The following is a 24,825-nucleotide window of genomic DNA, read 5'->3' as shown; positions in this document are numbered from 1 at the left end:
CATTGGATTTGAGGTCAAAATCACTGCTTTTTAATGGTTTGTAAGTGTAGGACTAATGGTCGTTGTTACTTCCTAAGGTGGGTGCAATGGCTTGTTTTGTCCACTAGATGGAGACAAGTGACTACAGACACAACAGTTTATCTGTGTTGAAGTCTTGGACCCACTGCTAAAGAACAATGAGATACTCCTTTAACACCTGGAGCTTTGACCTTTGTCCCTGTCTGTCTGTCTGTCTGTCTGTCTGTCTGTCTGTCCATGTCAGTGTGATCCATTAGTCCAGTGCTTTTTTTCATTGCAGCATATTTCAATAAAGCAGCCTATGAAACACTAATGCTGGACAGAGCAGAGTAGGTGTTGGATACATTCTATATGTAACCGGCAGGTTAGGTCTGAAGTGGGCGTCTGCTAACGAGGTCCACGTCCCTCAGGTTGTCTCTGGTGTTGAGGGAAACCTGTGCTGCTCTCGCTGTGGTCTCTGTGGATTTTGAAGGTTGCTGTCTCCTTCCTCATGTCTTAATACGTCAACAAACAGTTCAAGTGTTATCAGCCATCAGGAATTAGTTTGTGCTCACTTGATTCTGGGTTCAGCTCGATGTTGTTGAGTAAAATGAACCATGAAATTACAACATGAAGTGAAACAATCAAGGTGATATCTGATATTTTAACGGTTATCAGTCTCCTTGATTTCTAATAATCTGTATCAGCCCTGAAAAAAACGTACCGGTGGACCTCTAGTCCTGATCTGAGAGACACAACAAACACTCACAGCAACATTCAGCTTTGATTGGAACAAGATCCAGAACTGAAATCAGCACACAGCTGAAGGTTCAAGTCAACAGCGTTTCCACAGTTTAATGATCACAGCTTTCATCTTGAAAGGACTGGAAGTGGAAGAAGTTCACAAAGTAAATGAGGAATCTTTTCAATCATTTCCAACAAAGTTCATTGATCAATTTATTCCAATAACCTGAAAGACTGATGTGACTGAGATCCTGCACAGACTCAACTGATCTGTTCAGCAGTGTTTCTCTAACAGGAGGAGACTCTTCCTCCTACAGAGGACACAGAGACACTGAGGAACCAAACCGGGACCAGAACCTGAACCCAAAGCCAGGATAAAGAGGTTCAGTGAATGTGGTGTTGAAGGTGTGGAGGTGGATCAGTGAGTCAGAGGAGACTCTGTAGAAGGACAGAGTGCCAGCAGGACAGTCCACATACACTCCTACTCTGTCAGAGACAGAGTAGGAGGAGGAGATGGACGTTATTCTCTTATTGTGACGGACAGAGTAAAGACCATCAGAGCAGCACAGACTCCAGGACTGATCATTCCATCCAAACAAACACTCTTCACTGTCTCCTTTCCTTCTGATTCTTCTGTAACTCACTGATACATGAACTCTTCCTCTATACTCAACCTCCCAGTAACAGCGACCAGTCAGACCAGTTCCACACAGCAGCTGAGGACACCAGTCAAACCTGTCTGGATGATCAGGATATGACTGATCCTCCTCCACATACATCATCGTCCTGTTGTTGTCAGACAGTTTGATGTTTCTGTTCACTGTGTTTGTGTCCAGTTTGAGTTCACAGGAATCTGATGGAGAGAAGAAGAAGAAAACAGCTGCAGTTATTGATCCATCATCTGTTGATTGATGGACAGTTTGATGATGACATCAGAGATGTGAATGAGTGATGTCACAGTTTGAAGATGGCTGAATGTGCTCTGCTTTGTTTTCATCAGTCAAATTAAAGACACACTTACACTTCCTCAGACCTGGTCTCAACCATCGGACTCCAGCAGGCTCCACCCTGAAAGGAGGAGGGGGGTCAGAGCAGCACCTCCTCTTTCAGCATGCAAACATGGACGTTACATCACTCTCATACACACAAACACAACATGTTGATCCGGCCTGCTTCTCCCTGCTGCCCCTAAACCTCTTCAGCTCTGCTCAGACACTGACAGTGACACTGATTCTCTCTCATCATTAAATCTGACTTCATCAGCTCATTTTCTCATTTCAATCTGTTGCTGACTTCTATTCTAAGCTGCTTCACTCATTGATCGCTCTCTCGCTCTCCCACCTGTGATGATCAATAATCAGTCTGACTTTGTCTTGAGATCAAAGGACAAAGGTTTCCTACATGTGTGATTGTTCATGTCTCACTCACATCCACCATCAACCAAAAAGACAGACAACATGTTTCCAGCTCTTCCTCCTCTTTCACACTGACTGACTGTGGCTGCAGCAGCCTCTTCATACCTGAGAGTGTCCAGTCTGCAGTGAGGATCCTCCAGTCCAGCAGACAGCAGCTTCACTCCTGAGTCTCCTGGATGATTGTAGCTCAGGTCCAGCTCTCTCAGATGGGAGGGGTTGGATCTCAGAGCTGAGGCCAGAGAAGCACAGCCTTCCTCTGTGATCAGACAGCCTGACAGCCTGAAAACACACACAACAACACACATGGAAGATCATCTGAGGGTCCTGCTGTGTCCGTCAAATCATTGCTCTCAAAACGCAGAGATCTGATAGGCTGAGCAGCATCACGTGGGAGGATTTACAACACATAATAATTCTCAACAGTTTCTGTGTTTAAGGTCAACGACTTCACACTCGACACTCCACTTCCTGAGGTCCTCAGCGACACCTTTGTGGTAATTAATCATGACTGAATCAGGAATAAAGTGACATCCACTAATCAAAGTCACATGACAACAAAACAGAAATGAGGATTTCCATCTCAGCCAGACTTCATTAATAAAAGGAACATTGAGAGAAAAAATCTGCCAATCAATATATTTATGTGTCAAATGTGTGGACTTCTGGGGTTAAAGAGAGATGCCAACGCTTTTACAAAAAATCTGGGAGAAAATGAGGCTAATTGATATTTTGAGTTTTTGTGAAATGATCAGAAATAATTTCACAGCCTTCAGTCGATCATCATCTTTTGTGTGCATGTGAAAAAATAGTTTGCACAAATCTGAATGTGTGAGTTTGATTTAAAAAATCTCACAAATGAAAGTTTAGCTGTACAAATATATTTCCATGTTTGAAAAGGCTTTGTGCAAGCAGATAATCTGAATATACTTCTGATATTTTCAGCTATATTTTTGTGTCACTTGATCTGACCTGAGAGTTTCCAGTGCACAGTGTGGACTCTCCAGTCCAGCAGACAGCAGCTTCACTCCTGAATCCTGCAGGTTGTTGTCACTCAGGTCCAGCTCTCTCAGACTGGAGGACTGAGATCTGAGGACTGAGGACAGAACTTCACAGCTTCTCTCTGAGAGGTTACAGCCACTCAGTCTGAAGAACAAGAGGAAAAATAACATTTATTTTAAATTTATTATTTTTTTAATTTATTATTTTCAAATGTTGAGTCTCTTCTCAGCGTGTGTGCAAATCTTTGCTGTTCCATCATAAACATGTTATAGATGTGACAATAAATCATCAGTGAATCACAAATAAACATCCAGAAACCAACGTCACATGATATAAAAAAATTGAATCTGGGAGAAAATGAGGCTCATTGATATTTTGAGTTTTTGTGAAATGACGTTCAGAAATAATTTCACAGCCTTCAGTCGAACATCATCTTTTTTGTGCATGTGAAAAAATAGTTTGCACGAATCTGAATGTGTGAGTTTGATTTAAAAAATCTCACAAATGAAAGTTTAGCTGTAGAAATATTTTTCCATTTTTGAAAAGGTTTTGTGCAAACAGATAATCTGAAAATACTTCAGATATTTTCAGCAGTGAAGTTTCAGAGTCTGAGAGACTGAAACACAAATTTCCTATCTTTGTGAGTGACACTGAAGTTTCGGCTACAAGTTCACTGAGCTGGTAGGAAATAATTCGCTGAGCGTCTCTCAGTCCACGCAGGCGTCCATTCATTGTCCTCATGTCTGTAAGAACACAGCTGTGCTGCTGTTCCACTGACTGAAAGCTCAGAGTTGTGTGATATATTCAGAGGAACAGTTTGAGTCAGCCATAGAGGCTGTGTTCTGTGGAGCTCTGGTTGTGTCTGTGGTTGAGGCTGTCACAATCCCTCCTGATGGCCACACACATCAAGCACCACTTTGCTTCATTCTCTGGCGAGCTGGACCCAGACCCAGCTCCGAGACTGGACCAGCACCTGCCAACAGCAGTCTGTCCAGCCATTGGATGGACCCTGCAGTCGCCATCTTCCCTGATGAGTCCTCTCTCTCTGCTCAAAACAAACCCTGCCGACGCCTGACCTGCTCCAGACGAGGTTCTGTCACAGTTTCAGACTGAACTTTAATTCTTCTCCTGATGGTTTTCTCTATGAGGATCAAGACTCTCAGCTGAGGGAATACGTTCTGTCTGCAGACCTGCTGAGCCAGACGTTCAAAGCCGTGTGACCACAGCAGAACAAACCTGATGCTTCATATTGTTTTCAGACACAGGAACCTTCTTGCATTTAGCTGGTAATCAATCATTTTGTCTCTGTTTGCTTCAGGTCACATTAACACTTTAAATCTGACACAGCAGATCTTCAACACACTAAAAGAATGATGAAGGTACAGAATCTAGAGACCACTTTGGATCCTGGTTTTATGTTTGGTCCTCATTTACTGTCAGTTTCATTTGACACTGCTGGTACTGTAGCTAATAAATCAACTGATGAGTTTATCGGTATTTATCATCGGCTCGTAGCTTTCTGTCAGCATGTCTCTCTTGTCTTATTTGCAGGGACAGTGTTGATGGAGCAAACATCTCTTCTTTTGGAATCTGCACAGAGGCTGATGAAGGAAACCTCAGTGAACAAAGAAAGCTGTTTTGTCAAACTTACATCGTAGTTCATCCTCCAGAGCTACACATGATACAGCCTCTATGCTTGTCAATACAAACAGGAACTTGATCTGACCTGAGAGTTTCCAGTGCACAGTGTGGACTCTCCAGTCCAGCAGACAGCAGCTTCACTCCTGAATCCTGCAGGTTGTTGTTACTCAGGTCCAGCTCTCTCAGACTGGAGGACTGGGATCTGAGGACTGAGGACAGAACTTCACAGCTTCTCTCTGAGAGGTTACAGACACTCAGTCTGAAGAAGAAGAAGAAAAAGAACATGTATTTTAAAATGTTGAGTCTCTTCTCAGCGTGTGTTCAAATCTTTGCTGATCCATCATAAACATGTTGTAGATGTTGATTCATTGTCTTCATGTCTGTAACAACACAGTCATGTGTCCCTCATGAGGGGACAGTGTCAGACCTGAATCCAGTTCCTGAGTCTCATGTTTCAACCTGCTGGATGAAGTTTAGTAGACTGAAAGATTCAAATCCTGACATGAGAGAGAATGTTTAAATTAAATGAATCTCTAAATGTACAGAACGAACTTAAATCTGTCAACACAAACAGTAACTTCATCTGACCTGAGAGTTTCCAGTCTCCAATGTGGATCCTCCAGTTCAGCAGACAGCAGCTTCACTCCTGAATCCTGCAGGTTGTTGTTACTCAGGTCCAGCTCTCTCATACTGGAGGACTGAGATCTGAGGACTGAGGACAGAACTTCACAGCTTCTCTCTGAGAGGTTACAGCCACTCAGTCTGAAGAAGAAGAAGAAAAAGAACATTTATTTTAAAATGTTGAGTCTCTTCTCAGCGTGTGTTCAAATCTTTGCTGTTCCATCATAAACATGTTGTAGATGTGACAATAAATCATCAGTGAATCAGAACAAACGGACATCCAGAAACCAACATCAAATGATATAAAAAAAATTTGAATCTGGGAGAAAATGAGGCTCATTGATATTTTGAGTTTTTGTGAAATGATAATCAGAAATAATTTCACAGCCTTCAGTTGAACATCGTCTTTTGTGTGCATGTGAAATAATAGTATGCACGAATCTGAATGTGTGAGTTTGATTTAAAAAATCTCACAAATGAAAGTTTAGCTGTAGAAAAATTTTCCATGTTTGAAAAGGTTTTGTGCAAACAGATAATCTGAATATACTTCAGATATTTTCAGCAGTGAAGTTTCAGAGTCTGAGAGACTGAAACACAAATTTCCTATCTTTGTGAGTGACACTGAAGTTTCGGCTACAAGTTCACTGAGCTGGTAGGAAATAATTCACTGAGCGTCTCTCAGTCCACGCAGGCGTCCATTCATTGTCCTCATGTCTGTAAGAACACAGCTGTGCTGCTGTTCCACTGACTGAAAGCTCAGAGTTGTGTGATATATTCAGAGGAACAGTTTGAGTCAGCCATAGAGGCTGTGTTCTGTGGAGCTCTGGTTGTGTCTGTGGTTGAGGCTGTCACAATCCCTCCTGATGGCCACACACATCAAGCACCACTTTGCTTCATTCTCTGGCGAGCTGGACCCAGACCCAGCTCTGAGACTGGACCAGCACCTGCCAACAGCAGTCTGTCCAGCCATTGGATGGACCCTGCAGTCGCCATCTTCCCTGATGAGTCCTCTCTCTCTGCTCAAAACAAACCCTGCCCACGCCTGACCTGCTCCAGACGAGGTTCTGTTCACAGTTTCAGACTGAACTTTAATTCTTCCTCTGATGGTTTTCTCTATGAGGATCCAGACTCTCAGCTGAGGGAATACGTTCTGTCTGCAGACCTGCTGAGCCAGACGTTCAAAGCCGTGTGACCACAGCAGAACAAACCTGATGCTTCATATTGTTTTCAGCCACAGGAACCTTCTTGCATTTAGCTGGTAATCAATCATTTTGTCTCTGTTTGCTTCAGGTCATATTAACACTTTAAATCTGACACAGCACATCTTCAACACACTAAAAGAATGATGAAGGTACAGAACCTAGAGACCATTTTGGATTCTGGTTTTATGTTTGGTCCTGATTTACTGTCAGTTTCATTTGACACTGCTGGTACTGCAGCTAATAGAACAACTGATGAGTTTATCGGTATTTATCATCGGCTCGTAGCTTTCTGTCAGCATGTCTCTCTTGTCTTATTTGCAGGAACAGTTTTGATGAACCAAACATCTCTTCTTTTGGAATCTGCACAGAGGCTGATGAAGGAAACCTCAGTGAACAAATAAAGATGTTTTTTTTTAAATTACATCGTAGTTCATCCTCCAGAGCTACACGTGATACAGCCTCTATACTTGTCAATACAAACAGTAACTTGATCTGACCTGAGAGTTTCCAGTGCACAGTGTGGACTCTCCAGTCCAGCAGACAGCAGCTTCACTCCTGAATCCTGCAGGTTGTTGTTACTCAGGTCCAGCTCTCTCAGACTGGAGGACTGAGATCTGAGGACTGAGGACAGAACTTCACAGCTTCTCTCTGAGAGGTTACAGCCACTCAGTCTGAAGAAGAAGAAGAAGAAAAAGAACATTTATTTTAAAATGTTGAGTCTCTTCTCAGCGTGTGTTCAAATCTTTGCTGTTCCATCATAAACATGTTGTAGATGTTCATTCATTGTCTTGATTCTACCCTTAGTCATCAGGTTTATTAGGATGAGTATCAGGAAATGTTACCATCATTATTGTTGAATGTTGCCATTATTCATCCAAGGTGTCTGAAGCATGCTGTGAACGATGTTGAAACGTCTTTGAAAATTGATCATTTAAAATATATTTGATTGACCATAGTGAGAAGCAGATGAGCCCCTTGTATGAATCATTAATTAATTCTCGCTCTGTGAGGTGAAATCACGTTGTGCGTCTGCGAACCATCCCACGTGCGTGACGGCTTATTGATTAGACATGCCCTGGAGCGATGATAAAGTCAGCAGCGGGCAGCGGACTTCAGTTCAGTTGTGTTCAGTTTTGTTCAGTTTTGTTTTTAGTTGTGTTAAGTGTTTAGTTCTGTGAAGGGTTTTTCGTTCATTCGTTGTTTCTGCAAGTTTGTGCCTTGATCTTTCTTCTGTCTCTTCCGTGGAGTTTCTTTAAGGCTTTGTCGTCAGTTTTCAAGTTAATTTTCCGCTCCGTCGTTTTCTCAGTCTTTTTGTTGCTGCTCACAACTACACAGAGTAGCTTGATTTAATTCTGCAGAAAACGCACTTTTCTAATCTTTTTCTTGAAACTTTCATTTTTGCTCACCACGCCAAGCCGCATAATTCCTATTTTTGTTGTTAAAGTCTAGTCACATAATAATAATTTTGAAGACATTTTCGACTGGCCATCGAAGAGTTTCTCAATCTTATCATTAGTAATCAAAAGCCTTGCCAAACGGCCACTAACCAACTGACTGCACCAAAGACCTGTAGCCTGCTGCTGACCCGCTGGTCCGGGTTAAATAACCATCAGAAGCCGTTCCTCGTCTGTAACTGACACCGAAGACCCTCAGCTCCCGAGACATCCCTGTCCAACACCAGCTCTCATCAGTGGTTTGCTTGATTTGTCCGGCAGACCGCAGGGCAGATCAGAGTGACGGACGGTGATGCGGAGCCTCTTCATGTTAGTTCGGAGCAGACATCTACAGGAGCGTCGCTGACAAAGTAGTCATGCTTAAGCGGTTTTGAATAAGAGTTGGTCGGTGAGGTTAAGATACTGTCAATTTGTTTATATTCTCTAAACCGTTCATTCAACAAATTAACTTTACACTCGCGTCCCCATTTTCCCTTAAAACCTACTTCTCACTATCTCAAAACTCATTTTACCATTCTCTTGCCATAAGTTCCTCTGTGCAGTGTTTGTGTTAATCTACCTCATCCATATAATCTTTTGCATTATCCATGATTCATATTCATTTCATTATTGTGTTTAATAAATAATCTTTTTCATACAAGTCGTTGTCAGACAGTGTCCTCTCATGCTGGATATAAGCAATCCCTGTACTGAGAATTTACGCCTTAGATTATCAGACTGATCTACTGTTGGTTCATTCGTTTTCACTACATCAGCATTACAAGACACGATATACAAAATCCTTCTTAGCTGAGGAAGGTTGGTGCCCCTGCTCTTATTAACGAATGCAACATTAATTTAGAGGTAATAATTAATTCCCCTACACACAGAAAAGATGATCTACAAATGCAGACTGGGAAATTATTTCTGATCATCATTTCACAAACTCAAAATCATCAATCTGTCAGAGATCTGAAAATAAAGAAAACAGACTGAAAGATTCAAATCCTGACATGAGAGAGACTGTTTAAACTAAATGAATCTCTAAATGCAAAGTCTGTCTGTCTGTCAACACAAACAGTAACTTGATCTGACCTGAGAGTTTCCAGTGCACAGTGTGGGCTCTCCAGTCCAGCAGACAGCAGCTTCACTCCTGTGACGTGACGTCCACTAATCAAAATCACATGACAACAACACAGAAATGAGGATTTCCATCTCAGCCAGACTTCATGAATGAAAGGAACATTGAGAGAAAAAAGCTGCAAATCGATATATGTATATGTCAAACGTGGACTTCTGAGGTTAAAGAAAGACATCAACGCTTTTACAACAAACAGTAGCTTGATCTGACGTGAGAGTTTCCAGTGGACAGTGTGGACTCTCCAGTCTAGCAGACAGCAGCCTCACTCCTGAATCCTGCAGGTTGTTGTGACTCAGGTCCAGCTCTCTCAGGCTGGAGGACTGAGATCTGAGGACTGAGGACAGAACTTCACAGCTTCTCTTCGAGAGGTTACAGCCATTCAGTCTGAAGAGACAACAGTGAAAAAACAGGAACTTATTCATTTTTCTCTTGTTAAAGGATTGAACATTTATTAATGACTAAATTCTACTTACACAGCTTTGTTGGAGGCTTTGACCACTGGCAGCAGCCTCAGAAGAGCCTCCTCTGAAGCAGAGAATTTCTTCAGGTCAAACACATCCAGACCTTTTTCTGATGACAGTAAGATGAAGACCAGAGCTGACCACTGAGCAGGAGACAGTTTATCTGTGGAGAGACTTCCTGAACTCAAGGACTGTTGGATCTGATCCACCAGAGAACGATCATTCAGTTCATTCAGACAGTGGAACAGATTGATGCTTCGCTCTACAGAAGGTGTCTCTTTAATCTTCTTCTTGATGTACTTGACTGTTACCTGATTGGTTTTTGAGCCACTTCCTGTCTGTGTCAGCAGGCCTCGTAGGAGAGTCTGATTGGTCTGCAGTGACAGACCCAGGAGGAATCGGAGGAACAAGTCCAGGTGTCCATTTGGACTCTGTAAGGCCTTGTCCACAGCACTCTGGTGGAGATGTGAAAGATGAGGATCTCTGTCTCTGAAGACTTTTGACAACTGGACAACAAGTTTAGACCCTGCACGTTCACGGGAGGTTTTTTGTTCTTCTGACATCAGATTGATTCCAGAGCTGCTGAATGTCAGGTGGACACGCAGAGCAGCCAGAAACTCCTGAACACTCAGATGGACGAAGCAGAACACCTTGTCCTGGTACAGTCCTCTCTCCTCTTTGAAGATCTGTGTGAACACTCCTGAGTACACTGAGGCTGCTCTGATATCGATGCCACACTCTGTCAGGTCTGATTCGTAGAAGATCAGGTTTCCTTTCTGCAGCTGCTCAAAAGCCAGTTTTGCCAGAGACTCAATCATCTCCTTGCTCCTTGGAGTCCACTGAGGATCTGACTCAGCTCCTCCATCATACTTGATGTTCTTCACTTTGGACTGAACCACCAGGAAGTGGATGTACATCTGAGTCAGGGTCTTGGGCAACTGTCCTTCCTCTCTGGTCTTCATCACATCCTCCAGAACTGTAGCAGTGATCCAGCAGAAGACCGGGATGTGGCACATGATGTGGAGGCTTCGTGATGTCTTGATGTGGGAGATGATTCTGTTGGCCTGCTCCTTGTCTCTGAACCTCTTCCAGAAGTACTCCTCCTTCTGTTCATCAGTGAACCCTCTGACCTCTGTCACCATGTCAACACAATCAGGAGGGATCTGATTGGCTGCTGCAGGTCGTGTGGTTATCCAGAGGCGAGCAGAGGGAAGCAGGTTCCTCCTGATGAGGTTTGTCAGCAGCACATCCACTGAGGTGGACTTTATAACATCAGTCAGGATCTCATTGTTGTGGAAGTCCAGAGGAAGTCGACACTCATCCAGACCGTCAAAGATGAACAAAACCCTGAACTCTTCAAATCTGCAGATTCCTGCTTCTTTGGTTTCAGAAAAGAAGTGATGAACAAGTTCCACCAAGCTGAACTTTTTCTCTCTCAGCACATTCAGCTCTCTGAAAGTGAACGGAAACATGAACTGTATGTCCTGGTGGGCTTTGTCTTCAGCCCAGTCCAGAGTGAACTTCTGTGTTAAGACCGTCTTCCCAATGCCAGCCACTCCCTTTGTCATCACTGTTCTGATTGGTTCATCTTGTCCAGGTGGTTTAAAGATGTCTTCACATCTGATAGTGGTTTCTGGTCCGTGTGGTTTCCTGGATGCTGTTTCAATCTGTCTGACCTCATGTTCTTCATTGACCTGTCCAGTCCCTCCCCCTGTGATGAAGAGCTCTGTGTAGATCTGATTCAGGAGGGTCCGCTTTCCTGCTTTAGCGATTCCCTCAAACACACACTGGAACTTCTCCTTCAGGTTAGATTTAAGTTTACGCTGACAAACTGGAGCAAAAAGTTCTGAATGAAGACACAACAAATAAATCAATAAGTGATTGATAAAGTTCAGATGAGAATTTAATGTCCTTGTCTGAACATATTTTGGTCCATCTGTTGAGACATCAGTGAATGTTCCACTGATCCAGCAGTTAAACCTTTAGAGAAATCCTCTTACTGCTCTGCAGACGCTCAGCCAGCTCCTCCTCCTTCATTCTCCTCAGGAAGTGCTGTGTGATCTTCAGAAATGCCTCTCTGCTGCTCCTCCTCTGCTCTGCATCGTCATCGTCATCCTCCCCCTGACTCTCTAAGCATTCTGGGTCATCTGGACTCAGAACCGTCTTGATCTTCTTCAGCTCGTTCCTCACAAAAGAGACAATGTTCTCCTCCAGCAGCTGGAACAGAAGATGATATGAATGACACAAAGTGAAATCATGGAAGCAAACATCAGATCCATGTTGGACAGACTGACGGTCCACTGGTCTAAAAAGTGCAGCCTGGAGATTATTGTGAACAGAACAGATGTGAAAGCAGCTGTTGTACATGTACAGACCATAAATATGGAGTCCAGGTGAGTTTGATGCTGCTGGGCAGACTGACCACTGGGAACCTCTGAGCTCTCCTGGTGGACTCTGTGGAGGAATCATGAAGAATTAGGTCACATCACGTCTGTCCACACAGAGACAAGCACCAGCTGAAGGTCCTTTGAGGTGAAGCGTTGATTCCAACATTGAATCAGATGGTTTCCACTGACATTAAAGTGTTGCTCGTACTGCTGATCCCACCATGAATCAACAGTCCAGTCTGCATTTCTGTGCAGCTTTCACTTTACTGTGTTGGTTCACCAGCTTGTCTGGTTGAGTCCCTCCAGTTCTCATTGACCCCTATAATACTGTGGACAGCATCACACAGCTCACACAAGCTAACTGGATGCTACCTGTCCAGCACAAATTGGCAGTGAGTCACAATAAAGTGAGTGAAACATGAGAAAAGCATGTTCACTTGTTTGACACACAATACATATTTGAGCTTTGTCTCCTCTCTGAGCTCCTGCAGCCTTTAGTTACCCATAACACCCTTCTCTGCATCAGACGTCTTCACAGAGGCACAACTCCAGCCTGATGTGAGGCGCCATGATGCTGCCGTCAGTGTTGTTCTTGACTTTGTGAATCCATCAGCAGCATCAATCACAAACAGACTGTGTGTTTCCTCAGACTCTCTGTGTTGCTTCATTCTGTGTTTCACAGCAGCTGATCTCAGTCCAGCTGTTATCACTGACATGTTTGTGTTCGTGTTGTCACATGACTGAAAATCACAACATGTTGATTTGATGGAGGAACTCAGTGGAATCAGGGTTAGCCTTTGTTAGCATGTTAGCCTCAATCAAGTCACTGTTTTATACTCATGCAGTCATCAGTCAGAAGGTGTGTGTGGAGGAAATGTTCAACTGGAGTCAAGAGTTGAAGACTGGTTATACTGGGCAGTTTCCACATGTGAGGATATAAACGAATGAGAAGAAGAACGATGATGAAAATAAACAGGTTTAAAAAACTCTGGATAAATAACAGTTCAAACGAGAATCTGTAATATTTTAATGTTATTAACAGTTTACCTCTTTGCAGCAGACGGTCGATCTACTTTAAACTCAAGGAGGCGACCCATCGACCGTTCACTCTTCAAGGACACACAGCTGGGTTCAGTTCCAGGTCCAGATTCAGGTTCAGGTCCAGGTCCATCAGAAACTGGTCTCCCATAGATCCTGTCAGACACAGAGGAAGACCACCAGGGATGGAAATTGACTTTTCTTCTTCAGACTCAGAAGCTGCTGGAGAAACTAGCAGCTATCAACAAGAAAAGGATCAACACACCAAAGTTCAATCAAACATGAAGCTGAATGATTTCAGTCTGTGGATCATCGCTTCATTTGTCCATCAAATCTTGGACCAAAGCAGGACTCAACGGACTGATTTCTGAGCAGATTTTACTGTGATTGACAGACAACAAACTAAACTGTGGAGTCCATCAGCACCGACTCTGTTGGTCTGTTTTCTAACGTTTGCATCACGAGACTCAGCACAAATATCCTGACTGTTATTTAGAGACGATGGTCGCTGAAGCATTTTAGTCCAACATTCAAAGAGGAAGTTTGATGGTAAAGAGACTTTGGAAGGTCCCCACTGGATTTGTTCTGAAGCCTCATATTATCCTCAGCTTTCAGTGTCCACATGTGGACATGTCAGTGCTGTTTAGGGACAGACTGGACAAATGTCCTTTAACACCAATCTAGCTCTAACCTTCATCATCATTCTAGGACAACATGAACATTAGAAGGACAACTGGTCAGACTGGATTTAATGAAGACAAACATCAGCAGTGGACAACATGAGGAGGACATGTGGACATTTCAGGTCAAATTGTCCAACACGAGTTTAATACTGAGAACAACTTACTGTCTGTCAGAGACATGTTGCTGTTTAAAATTAAAGAGGCCACCCTTTGACTGGTCACTCCTGAGGGACACACAGCTGGATCCAGGTCCAGGTCCAGCAGAGTCTGGTGGGTCCTGCTGCTCTGGCCTTCAACACAACACACACAGAGCTTTGAGTGTGAATAATGATGGTGGAGAGATTCGAGTGCTCTGACATGGAGACGAGTCCTGGACAGTCAGAGATCCTGGTCTCACCTCTGAGCTTCGGTCTGGCCGTCATCGTCCCCACACAGACTGGTTTTAGAGGGACGGACTCCCTCCTCTCTGTCCTCACACCGATTCATGCTGCTGAACTCACGTCAGCTCACACACACTTTGTTCTGGAGAGGAAACACAAATCATTCATGTGCACATCAGCTGAAATCATCCTTTCATGGTTTCTCCTGTCCAAATATCAGCTGCTGCTCCTCTGATTGGCTGTTATCTCGTCTTTCATATCAGTGTCAGCTGAATGCAGTCAGACAGCAGTGTGAGGCCGAGCTGCTGTACTTCTATCAGTCCACTAGATGGCGCCATGAAGCTGCAGTGAAGTGAACACACACTTGATGGCTGGACAACCGCTGACATCCACTGACACACACTGACTGAATCTGACAGGAAGCTTCAGTTTGTGGAATATTCAGTAAATTCAACATGACTGAAAGTTTCTTTAAGCCTGAACGATCCTTGATCATCGATAAGTGAAGGAGAAAGTCAAATATTTAGTTTGGAGAAATATAAAATAGCAGAAATATTCAAGTGCAGTACAAGTACTTCCAAACTGTACTTAATAACAGTACTTGAGTAAACTAGTTACTTTCCCCCACTGAGAGATCCTTTCAAAATAAAAGCCTGTCTCAATCAAGCCCTCTCAGGTCATATTAAAAGACGAATCTTTGATTTGATTCTTGATCACACTGTAGCACAAAGTGGGAAAAAGAAGCGACACTCGTTGCTGTTGGAGGAGAGTTCAGAGCTCTGACAGCTCATTTAGTGACACAGTTACAGATTGAATTGAGAAATAAAAGGTTTCAGCTCCTCACAGCCCTCTGAATGCTCCTTCCTGCTGTCTCCACATCAACCACTGAGGATCGACTCGCTCTGCTTCTGCTCTTATTCCAGCGTTTACACTCACAAACATCCACACAACATGGCCGATGTTTTTAGCGGAGCTGCTTTCAGCTCCTTCGTCCAGAGTTCACAGTTAAACTCAGAGTTCGGAGAAACGATGGACGGAGCTGCAGATCGATGCCGTTTGTGCTGAAGCTAAGCTAACGACAGCTTGACTAAAAAAAACCTGAAATGAGTTACTTTACCTTCAGCTGGAGCTTCAGAGGAGAAAACAAACTGCGACACACCGAAGGCAGAAGTGAAAGTAAAGTTCAGACAGGAAGCAGCAGAGAGAGAGAGAGAGAGAGAGAGAGAGAGAGAGAGAGAGAGAGAGAGATTTATTAAGTTTATTAATCTTTTTGTTCTCTGGATAAAGTCTTTATTCGTGATGATTTGTCCCTCTGTCCCCCCCATAACCCCACACCACCTGGAAACTGTCCAGGTCCTGAGCAGCTCTGTAAAAGCTGAACTCAGCAGTCTGGACTTCACCATTCTCACAAACAGGAACCACATCAACATTCAAGGCTTCCTCCACCTTCCTCGTCATATACTCACACATACCGCCATCTTAGCCTGTCCGAAGACAACGTTCAGTAAGTGACATTTGTTCTTTTGTTGGTGAGTGTACTTGAAACCAAAGATAAAAACCTGCTGCCCAAAAACTTTCTCCACATCCGCTAAAAACGGCCTCCAGCAGCACAAACAGAGCCGTAAGACGAGTGCACTCTGAGAAGCAGTGAAACACCGAGGGGACGTGTCCTCTACGGCAGCGTTGACCACAGAGATGAAGTTCACTGCCACGACGCCATGGAGGATCCTGCACTGCAAGTCTGCCTGTTTCCTTGTTACAGGAGGTTTGTTATTTTTTCTGTGGAATGAGTATAATGTTTGGTGAAAAGAGTGGCATATTGACTGATATCATAACTTGGGGGAATAGTTGATTGCCAGTGAAGTAAAGATGAAAATATTGGAAAAAAAAAAAGTGAAAAAACGCCTACATTTTGTCACGTGTGAACAGGGAGAGTCTGGACCCAGATGCAGAGTCGTTACAAGGGAGTTTATTGGAAAAACACAAAATCAGTCCAAAAAAGAAAACTCAAAAACACCACAGCGGGAAAAGGTACCAACTTAGGAAAAAACGCAAAAACACCACAAGGGCGAAAAACTCACTCAGGAGATGGTAACTAAAAGTGTTTAGGAGCAAACTCACTAGAGGCTAACAGCAAAAATCACAATCACTGGAGGCTCGAGAGACAGACAAGAGACAGCAACAGGTGCAGAACTCGTATGGCTAGAGCATAGACAATAGTCTGGCACAGGGGTCAAACTGGAGCTGGCTTAAGAAGCTGGTTGATGAGCCGATGAGGCGCAGGTGTGTCTAATAAACTCGCACCTGGAGTTCAGGACAAAACAGAGACACCAGAGCCAAATCGTGACACATTTTTTGCATGAACTTGATGCAAAATCATGTAGAAATGTGTTTTAAGAGTTATTTTTTTCAGTGGATGTTGTCAGCACATGTGTTCTGTGTATCTGGAATGCATTTATTGATAGCCTACCCAACCCACTGAGGATTTGAGGAGGATTTTTCCAATAAAAAATAAAGGCTGCATACACTAAAATGACCACAATTTTTTTTTCGTGATACTTCCGGCAGAGCAGACCCTCCAATTATTTTTTCTGAGGGTCCGACTTAACAGAAAAAACACAAATGAAAAGTATGGCAGACCATGTCAGGTTCAACCCATTTTATTGAGCTTTTGAGACTCTGGCTCCCCGGCTATAATGGTGCTGATTAGGAGCCTCGCTGCAGGTGCGTGACCGGAAGAAGCGGGGACGTTAGAATACAGCGGTGGTGGGGCAGACCTAACCTGCCGGTTACATATAGAATGTATCCAACACCTACTCTGCTCTGTCCAGCATTAGTGTTTCATAGGCTGCTCTATTCAAATATGCAGCAATGAAAAAAGCACAGGACTAATGGATCACACTGACATGGACAGACAGACAGACAGACAGACAGACAGACAGACAGACAGACAGACAGGGACAAAGGTCAAAGCTCTAGGTGTTAAAGGAGTATCTCATTGTTCTTTAGCAGTGGGTCCCAGACTTCAACACAGATAAACTGTTGTGTCCGTAGTCACTTGTCTCCATCTAGTGGACAAAACAAGCCATTGCACCCACCTTCAGAAGTAACAATGACCATCAGTCCTTCACTTACAAACCATTAAAAAGATTTTGATTTTGATTGATTTTGACCTCAAATCAAATAGAAATGCAATCAATGGAACCCAGCAACTATTGTTAGCAGAAGTAAAGTGTTTTGTTTTTTTTTTCTTTTTTCTATTCCACAAAGGGCCGAGTGGCCGAAGGTTTTCTTTGGAGCCGAGCAGCAGCACAACAGACTTGACTCATTTCATCAGCTGATCCCAGTCTTCAGACAGCTGATTGGTCAGACTGCGTGCTCTTGATCGGTCGGAGGAAAAAACCTGCAGCCACACGGCCCTTTTTGGGAATAGTTTGGACGTGCCTCTGCTAGAATGAAATGCATTCTGTGGCACCTGCCCCCCTTTATTTGTTTGTTTGTTCTTGTAGCTGTTTAAATGATTTGTTCATCCTCATGTCTGGTGATTACAGTTATCCATATATCATTAAGGAATGTTTCACATGCAGTATTTTATGTCTGCCCTTTTCCTGCAGTAGCTTTTTCAATGTTTAAATCTTTTGTTTCTCAAATAAATGAGTTGAAGAAAAGACAGTGCCTTTGTGTTTGTCACTTTTTTGTAACCCTTTCTATGTCAGGCTTATGTTAACAAGACTTCAAGGCGTTGTCCTTTGTAGCAAAAATGATTATTTAAAACACGACAGTAAACATCTACATTTTTTCTTTCAACTTTTTCTTTTCTCTTTTTGGAGGTGGATGAAATGGAAATGGTCCAAGCAAGCCTGTGTTTCTGGAGCACTTGAGTTCAGACTTTGCTCTTCTCCCAACGTGGCATGTGCTCACCTGCACACGCTAAAGGCAACCAGCAGGTTCTGGGAGCCGCGGGGGGGGGGGGGGGGGGGTGTCCCGGGGTGGTGGGGACCACAAGCCGACAAGCACTTCACATCATCAGTCTGATATTGATAGCTGAGGTATCACATAAGGCTTGTTTCTGTGACTTTCCTGGTCTTTTAATACTCTTTCAACAAGGAAATAACGTCCTGTGAATCACACTGAGCTGACAACAGAGTGACCCCACCTGAACTTTTTCACTTTGAAACTCACTGTCTTCAACCAATGCTGACTCAAGTGACATCACCTGAGGACATTTATCAGACTTAACACAGCTCCTTCTGGAGACACTAAAGTTTTTATCCAATTTCACAAATATGCAGTAGAACTCTCCAACACCTGGAAATTATTGGAGTTTTCTGACTCAAACTTCACTGAATTTAATTGTTATAATCCAAGTTTGTACAACACATTTGCAGTTTTCCAATGACTGTACTGCACATTTTAGTGTTCAGATGAGCAGTGGTTCTGGTTGGGTCTTTGTTAACTCTTCATTTCTTGACACTTTATTTTCACTTCTAGTCTCCCCAGCTTTCAATTGATTGATTTCATCCTGTTGTAGAACCTATGGTGTAGATTATAACCTGTCACTCATAAGACCCTTGGATTTATAAGTCATTATAAGCTAGATTTATAGTTATTCATAACTGTTGATATAGTGCAGCATAAAGCATTATGAGTGTAGTCATAATTCATTATGATTTATTATGATGAGCATTATAATTCGCTATGAATGCGCTCATAATGCACTATAGATGTGGTCTTCATAGAAAGTGTTACCGATCTGTCTTTTGCAAAAATACATAAAATGATTAGATCACTGCAACTTCTTTAATGTGAAGTGCAATGAGATAACTTAAAATGTGAATTGGTGCTATGTGTGCAAAGACAACGTTGGTCTGCCAGTTCAATATCTCAGTATAAGTCTGGCAAAAGACCCAACATCTGTATACAAACTCCTAACACTAAAAATTTGTTTAATCATGAGCTACAATTATTTTATTTTTACTTGTTAAATGTAAAGAGACCGCTATACAGTAAGCTGCGTACATGGTTCACTCAGCACCATTATGCCAATGTTGTAAGAGCCACAGCGGTAAAATATAAGTTAAACTCCATTTAAAATGAACACAGAATTCATAGTTTGTTGTTTTGTGTTTATTGTATAAGATACTGCCCTTGTTGAAGAGGTTAAAAACACAATTCACACATGTTGACTGAAAACTGCATATACCATCTTTAATTTAAGGAGTGATGCGCTGTGCAGTAGGATGTGTAACGTTGAACTCTGTTTTATCAACTTTCTTTATTGGAAGTAATTTCACAGGCAACAACATGGCTGTACAATGTGACAAAGAGGACTTCCATTCTTTCATTTTTTCCCTCTTTTAATCCCTCCCGCAATCCCATCCCACACATGAACTATACAATAAATACACCAACAACGAAAACACTGGACAATAAATACAAAAAGTTAAATAAAATAATATAATTTAAATTAAAAAATAAATAAATAAATACAAAATAAATAAGTACATTTAAAAAAAAAAGGGGGGGGGGGGGGCTCATATGTCACAGTCAGGCAGAGATGTCAAAGATTCAATATAGTTTAGTAGAGGTCTCCAAGTTTTTTCAAATGAGTTTAAAGAGCCATTGAGGGAAAATCTAAGCCTTTCAAGTCTAATGGAAAGTAACACCTCTTTCACCCACCTGCTATGAGACGGAGGTTGAGGAAGTTTCCAGTTGAGGAGTATGAGTCGCCTAGCCAACAGAGTGGTAAAGGCAAGAACAGTCTGTGTGATTTTGGAAGTGAAAGGCTGCAGGGGGGCCCCAAACAAAGCCAAGAGAGGATCCGGAGAGATAGTGGTGTTATATGCTGTGCTAAGAGTTTTAAAGATTTCAGACCAGTATGTGGAAAGCCTGGGACAGAACCAAAACATATGGGAGTGGTTAGCTGGAGACTGTTTTCATCTATTACATGAGTCAGTTACACCGGGATAAATCCGAGACAACTTCAAATTAGTGTAGTGAGTTTTGTGTACAACTTTACATTGTAAAAGGCCATGCCTCGCACAGATTGAAGAGGAGTGAACTAACCGTAAAACTTGTTGCCAATAATTATCAGGCAGTGTGATTCCAAGCTCTTGCTCCCAAGAGTCCTTGGGACCGGATACTGGGGTGTCAATAGTAGAATTGATAAGGCTGTAAATGCTAGAAATTAGGCATTTTTGTTCAGGATCAAGAGCCAAAAGTGAATCAATCAGAGTTTCCGGTGGCCAACTAGGGAATTTGGGGTTCTGATTTTGAATGAAATGCCTCATCTGAAAAAAAACGAAATAAGTGTGATTTAGGCAAGTCAAATTTCTGTGAGAGCTCAGAAAAGGACATAAAAGTCCCTTGGTTGTAAAGGTCTTTAAATTTAGTTATTCCTTTGTTAAACCAAGTCCGAAAAGTCAAATCAGTGCACGAGGGTAGAAATAGAAGAAGTGGACAAAGGGAGCTGGGAACAGACCAGGGATGGAAGAGAAAGTTTGGAGGATGCAAATTCCATATCCACCCATACAGGACGCTCTTCATCTGTAGTGTCATTCATCCAGTATAAAAGTTTATGAATGTTACAGGACCAGTAATAGTGTAAGAAATTGGGCAATGCTAAGCCACCAGTAGCCTTTGGGAGCTGTAGCACGGTTTTTCTAATGCGAGGATTTTTATTACCCCAGAGGAAGGAGGTTATTGTTTGATCGAGCGATCTAAAAAAAGACTTTTTAATAAGGATGGGGATATGTGAAAAAAGGTATAGAAACTTGGGTAAAATAACCATTTTAACTAAATTAACACGACCTACTAGGCAGAGTTGGAGACCGGACCATCTATCAAAGTCTCGTTTACACCTCTCAAGGAGAGGAGAGAAATTTTTGGAGAAGAGTTGATTGAGTGAAGTTGTAGTATACACCCCAAGATATTTAAATCCGTCTGTAGCATATTTCAAAGGGAAAAAGGATGAGGGTATATTTTTGGCCAGATAATTGATGGGAAGAAGTTCGCTCTTATGAAGGTTAAGTTTATAGCCTGAATAGGACCCAAATTTGTCAAAAATACTTAAAACTACAGGGAGGGAGGCAGCTGGATTGGACATATATAAAAGGAGATCGTCGGCATACAACGATAATTTATGAACTTTCCCAGCTCTGGTGATGCCCTCAAACCCACCCTCCTGGCGTAGCCAGATGGCTAAAGGCTCAATAGCTATGGCAAATAGGAGGGGGGAGAGAGGGCAGCCCTGTCTAGTGCCACGATAAAGGGTAAATGAGGTGGACTGGAGTCCATTTGTGTGGACTGAGGCAACTGGACTAGTATAAAGCAATTTTATCCAGGAGAGAAATTCTAGATCAAAACCAAATTTCTGCAGAACAAAAAAAAGGAAGTCCCACTCCACCCTGTCGAAGGCCTTCTCCGCGTCTAGTGAGATAATCACCTCTGGAGTGTTCGAACTAGGAGAGCTAATGATATTTAAGAGTCTCCTCGTGTTATGAAATGAGTGCCTTCCAAGCATGAAACCTGTTTGATCAGTCGGTATTATACTTGGTAGGACTCGTTGTAATCGTTGGGCCAGGATCTTTGACAGGATCTTTAGGTCGACATTTAAGAGAGAAATGGGCCTGTAGCTACCACACAAAAGAGGGTCTTTAGGGAGGTAGGCGGCCCTCAGAAAAGGCTTCATTATACATTCTCTGGAGGGCTGGTGCAACGGTATCAGAAAATAGTTAAAAAAAACTCAACAGTGAACCCATCAGGGCCTGGGGTTTTACCATTCTGAAGTGACATAATTGCCTCCTGTACCTCCTTCGTAGAGACTGGGCCTCCCAGCTCTCTACCCAAATCCACTTTTATTGAACTCTGTTTTAAATTAAGTATTCGAAAATCACTAATAACACTTTAGCAAAAGAGAAACAAAAAAGAGGGCTACAACCCTGCACTGAAAGAGGACTTTAGCTCACAAATTTCACACAAAATAACACTAGCAAAAAAAAAAACAAAAAAAAACAATTGTGAGACAGACAATCTGAGACAGACAGACAGAGAGGGAGAGAGAGATTTTTGATTTTTCAAACCACTTTGATTTGCTCACCGGTCCAGAAAAACAACAGTAGTATTAACAGTCAAGTGCTCAAAAACAGACCAACAACCAAAAAAAAAGAGAGAGACACACAGACAGACAGACAGACAGACAGAGAGAGAGAGACAGAGAGACAGAGAGAGAGAGAGAGAGACACATAGAGGCACATAGTGTAAACGGCACTGTGGCCAAGGTGAGTCCCCAACACCTTCCTCATCAACTTCCAGCAGGATTCACAAAACTCCATGACGTTGACGGTTCGACAGAGTGTGATGATGAAGACAGTGAGAGAGTCTGAGGGCAGGCAGTTGGAACACACCACCGCATCCAGTACTTGTAGTGCCACCTCAATATCTGTTGAAGATGTTGTTCTGTTTCACAGGAGACAGGGTTCAGGTTGCAATGCAGCGCAAGTGAGGTTGAATTTCTCTTTATATACAGTAAATTGGGTCTGCAGATTTAATCTCTCTTCTTAATTGGACATACACTGACTCACACGTTTTGAGATCTTCGGTGGGCCTTCGGTGCATCACGTCGCCATCTCATCACATATGCTGCAGCACGAAGCGACAGATCCCCTCAGTGGCCACAGGAGGGCAGGCACGGGCCAGCCCATGTATCACAGTGATAGCACTTTGCACACCAATGACCCCCTGGATCAAGATTTCATTTGCGAATAACTTTTGATAGGAAGGTGCATGAGCAGTGTTTCTTAAGTCCTCTGGGACTCCTGAACTGCATGTTTTAGATGTTTACTGCTCCAACACACATGATTCAAATGATCGCCTCGTCATCAAGCTTGATGACAGAGAGAGAGAGAGAGACACACAGAGACAGAGAGACAGACAGAGAGAGACTGAGAGGGAGAGAGAGAGAGAGATAGAGAGAGAGAGAGAGACAACGACAGGGAGCGAGAGTGTAGTGGCGAACAGCTGTTTCGTCAGCTGATGCGCGAGCCTGCAACCGTGGCAGCTTTGCGGCACAACCCCATTTGTGAGTATTGTATTTTTATTGTAGAGTACTTGGTGGAGCACGTCTGCACCTGTGTTCACCTGGGTAGCCCCAGATGAGTGTTATGTATAGTTCGGTATAGTTCGGCCAGCCAGTTTGCACAATCAAAACTTTATTTATGTTTACGCATAATTACAGCGGTGAGTGCTCCCGGCTCATCAGCTGGGGTGCGAGCACGTTAATTACTCAGCTGTGTTAAATCAAGCAGAATAAAGAGACGCCACTGCAGAGCAGAGGAGTTTGGTTTCCCCACAGAGCGTGTAAAAAGTACCAACAAAGAGCTGAACGGACCGCCGGTAAGAACGCTTTTTATTTTTATTTGTGGATGCGAGGTACCTGAGATGTGGGTGAAGTGGATTGTAGCGCCCGGTGCTTTGTGTAAATGTTGGCTGGTGAGGAAGAGTTGTTGTAACTTGTTTGGTCGGATAAATATTGCAGCGGTCTGTTTTATCCCAATTTAAAATGTTTGATGTGCAGACATAACTGTGCTGGATCATTGGCTGCTAGTGTGAGCATAGGATAAACGGGGACATTGTTGGTTGATTAGTTATTTATTAATTTGTATGTTGGGTCTAGTAAAGTGCTTAATTCATTGTTTCCATGGTTAAAAAAAAATGTATTTTATATATTTTGACGCATTTACATCGAAATAATTCACTTAAGTCTGTTTTAACTTAAAGGGAAAAGGTTAATCTATTTTCATACACTTGGTTAATGGTTAATGTGAAAGGGTTTTGATAATTGATAATTATTAATTGGTATATTAATTATAATTATGGGTTTGATAATTATTTGATTTGGTAGAACCTGGTTTTACAAAATGGTAATCATGTGGTGTTTTGTCTTTTAAGGTTTTTCACCTGCTGAGGGAAAAAGGCTGTAAAGAAAAAAAAAAAAGGAAACTGTTTTCCTTCTTCTGCACTATTCTGGGCAAAAACCGAAAAAAAAAAAAAAAAAAAAAAAAAAGGATCAACGGCCTGGACTTTGAGTGGATTCCAGCTTTTAATGTTCAGCGTTGGTACACCCCTTCAAGTGTGGGGTTAATACAGCAAGCGAGCAAAACACTTGACAGTTTTAATGTTCTTACCACAGACAGTCTCAGGATTTAAGGCACTGATGTTCTCCCACTTTATTCTGTTGGACTGATTATGAGAGCTGATGGTGTTGGCTGTTGTCTGCTTAGGCAGATGATTTTCTGTCACGTTTTATGAAGTTAAATGCTCATATGCATACATATCTTTAGCACTGTCTCAGGATTTAAAGCAACAACTTTTGATTTAAAGATTATAATAAGAGCTGATGAAGCCGACTTTTCTATGCTCAGGGTACATGTTGCTGAACATGCCGTGTAAAATTTCTTGTTGGATGTTTATGTGTCTGACTTTGACACATCTGTTTACTTCTGAAAGTTTTGAAAATGTTTCAGTGTGTGGTGGTTTTTGGAGTTGAATCCATTCAATCAACAGCCAAAGATGTATTCATAGGAATGAAGGCTGTAAGTTGAGGCAGTTTTTCAAATAAATGTTTTACATTTGAACAGATGAGTTGCAAGTTGATTATGTGAAGTCGAAGGAAACTGGTAACCT

At 42.5% G+C, this 24,825-nt stretch overlaps 3 protein-coding genes and 1 long non-coding RNA gene across 4 annotated transcripts in view; 1 reads left to right on the top strand and 3 right to left on the bottom strand.

Annotated features, from left to right (window-relative positions):
• The window catches only part of LOC143316079 (uncharacterized), a 317,818-nt gene that overhangs the window by 154,648 nt on the left and 138,345 nt on the right, over window positions 1-24,825 (top strand). The window lies entirely within an intron of this gene.
• LOC143316082 (uncharacterized) lies at window positions 934-5,317 on the bottom strand. The gene is made up of 5 exons (XM_076723801.1): window positions 4,882-5,317; window positions 3,126-3,299; window positions 2,262-2,435; window positions 1,763-1,809; window positions 934-1,594 (listed from the first exon to the last, which is right to left on the bottom strand). The coding sequence occupies exons 1-5, from the start codon at window positions 5,079-5,081 to the stop codon at window positions 1,053-1,055; spliced, it is 1,137 nt and encodes a 378-aa protein (XP_076579916.1). The 5' UTR covers window positions 5,082-5,317; the 3' UTR covers window positions 934-1,052.
• LOC143316279 (protein NLRC3-like) lies at window positions 5,026-13,138 on the bottom strand. Its single transcript, XM_076724158.1, has 7 exons — window positions 13,115-13,138; window positions 11,655-11,871; window positions 9,667-11,500; window positions 7,117-7,290; window positions 5,385-5,558; window positions 5,224-5,293; window positions 5,026-5,055 (listed from the first exon to the last, which is right to left on the bottom strand). The coding sequence occupies exons 1-6, from the start codon at window positions 13,136-13,138 to the stop codon at window positions 5,287-5,289; spliced, it is 2,430 nt and encodes an 809-aa protein (XP_076580273.1). The 3' UTR covers window positions 5,026-5,055; window positions 5,224-5,286.
• LOC143316084 (uncharacterized) lies at window positions 13,112-15,297 on the bottom strand. The gene is made up of 4 exons (XR_013076234.1): window positions 15,260-15,297; window positions 14,160-14,284; window positions 13,927-14,052; window positions 13,112-13,235 (listed from the first exon to the last, which is right to left on the bottom strand). It is a non-coding gene; the product is annotated as an uncharacterized LOC143316084 (long non-coding RNA).

The sequence above is a fragment of the Chaetodon auriga genome, chromosome 23 (assembly GCF_051107435.1).
Source record: "Chaetodon auriga isolate fChaAug3 chromosome 23, fChaAug3.hap1, whole genome shotgun sequence".
Taxonomy (NCBI): domain Eukaryota; kingdom Metazoa; phylum Chordata; class Actinopteri; order Chaetodontiformes; family Chaetodontidae; genus Chaetodon; species Chaetodon auriga.
This window is presented reverse-complemented; position numbering and strand designations above follow the sequence as displayed.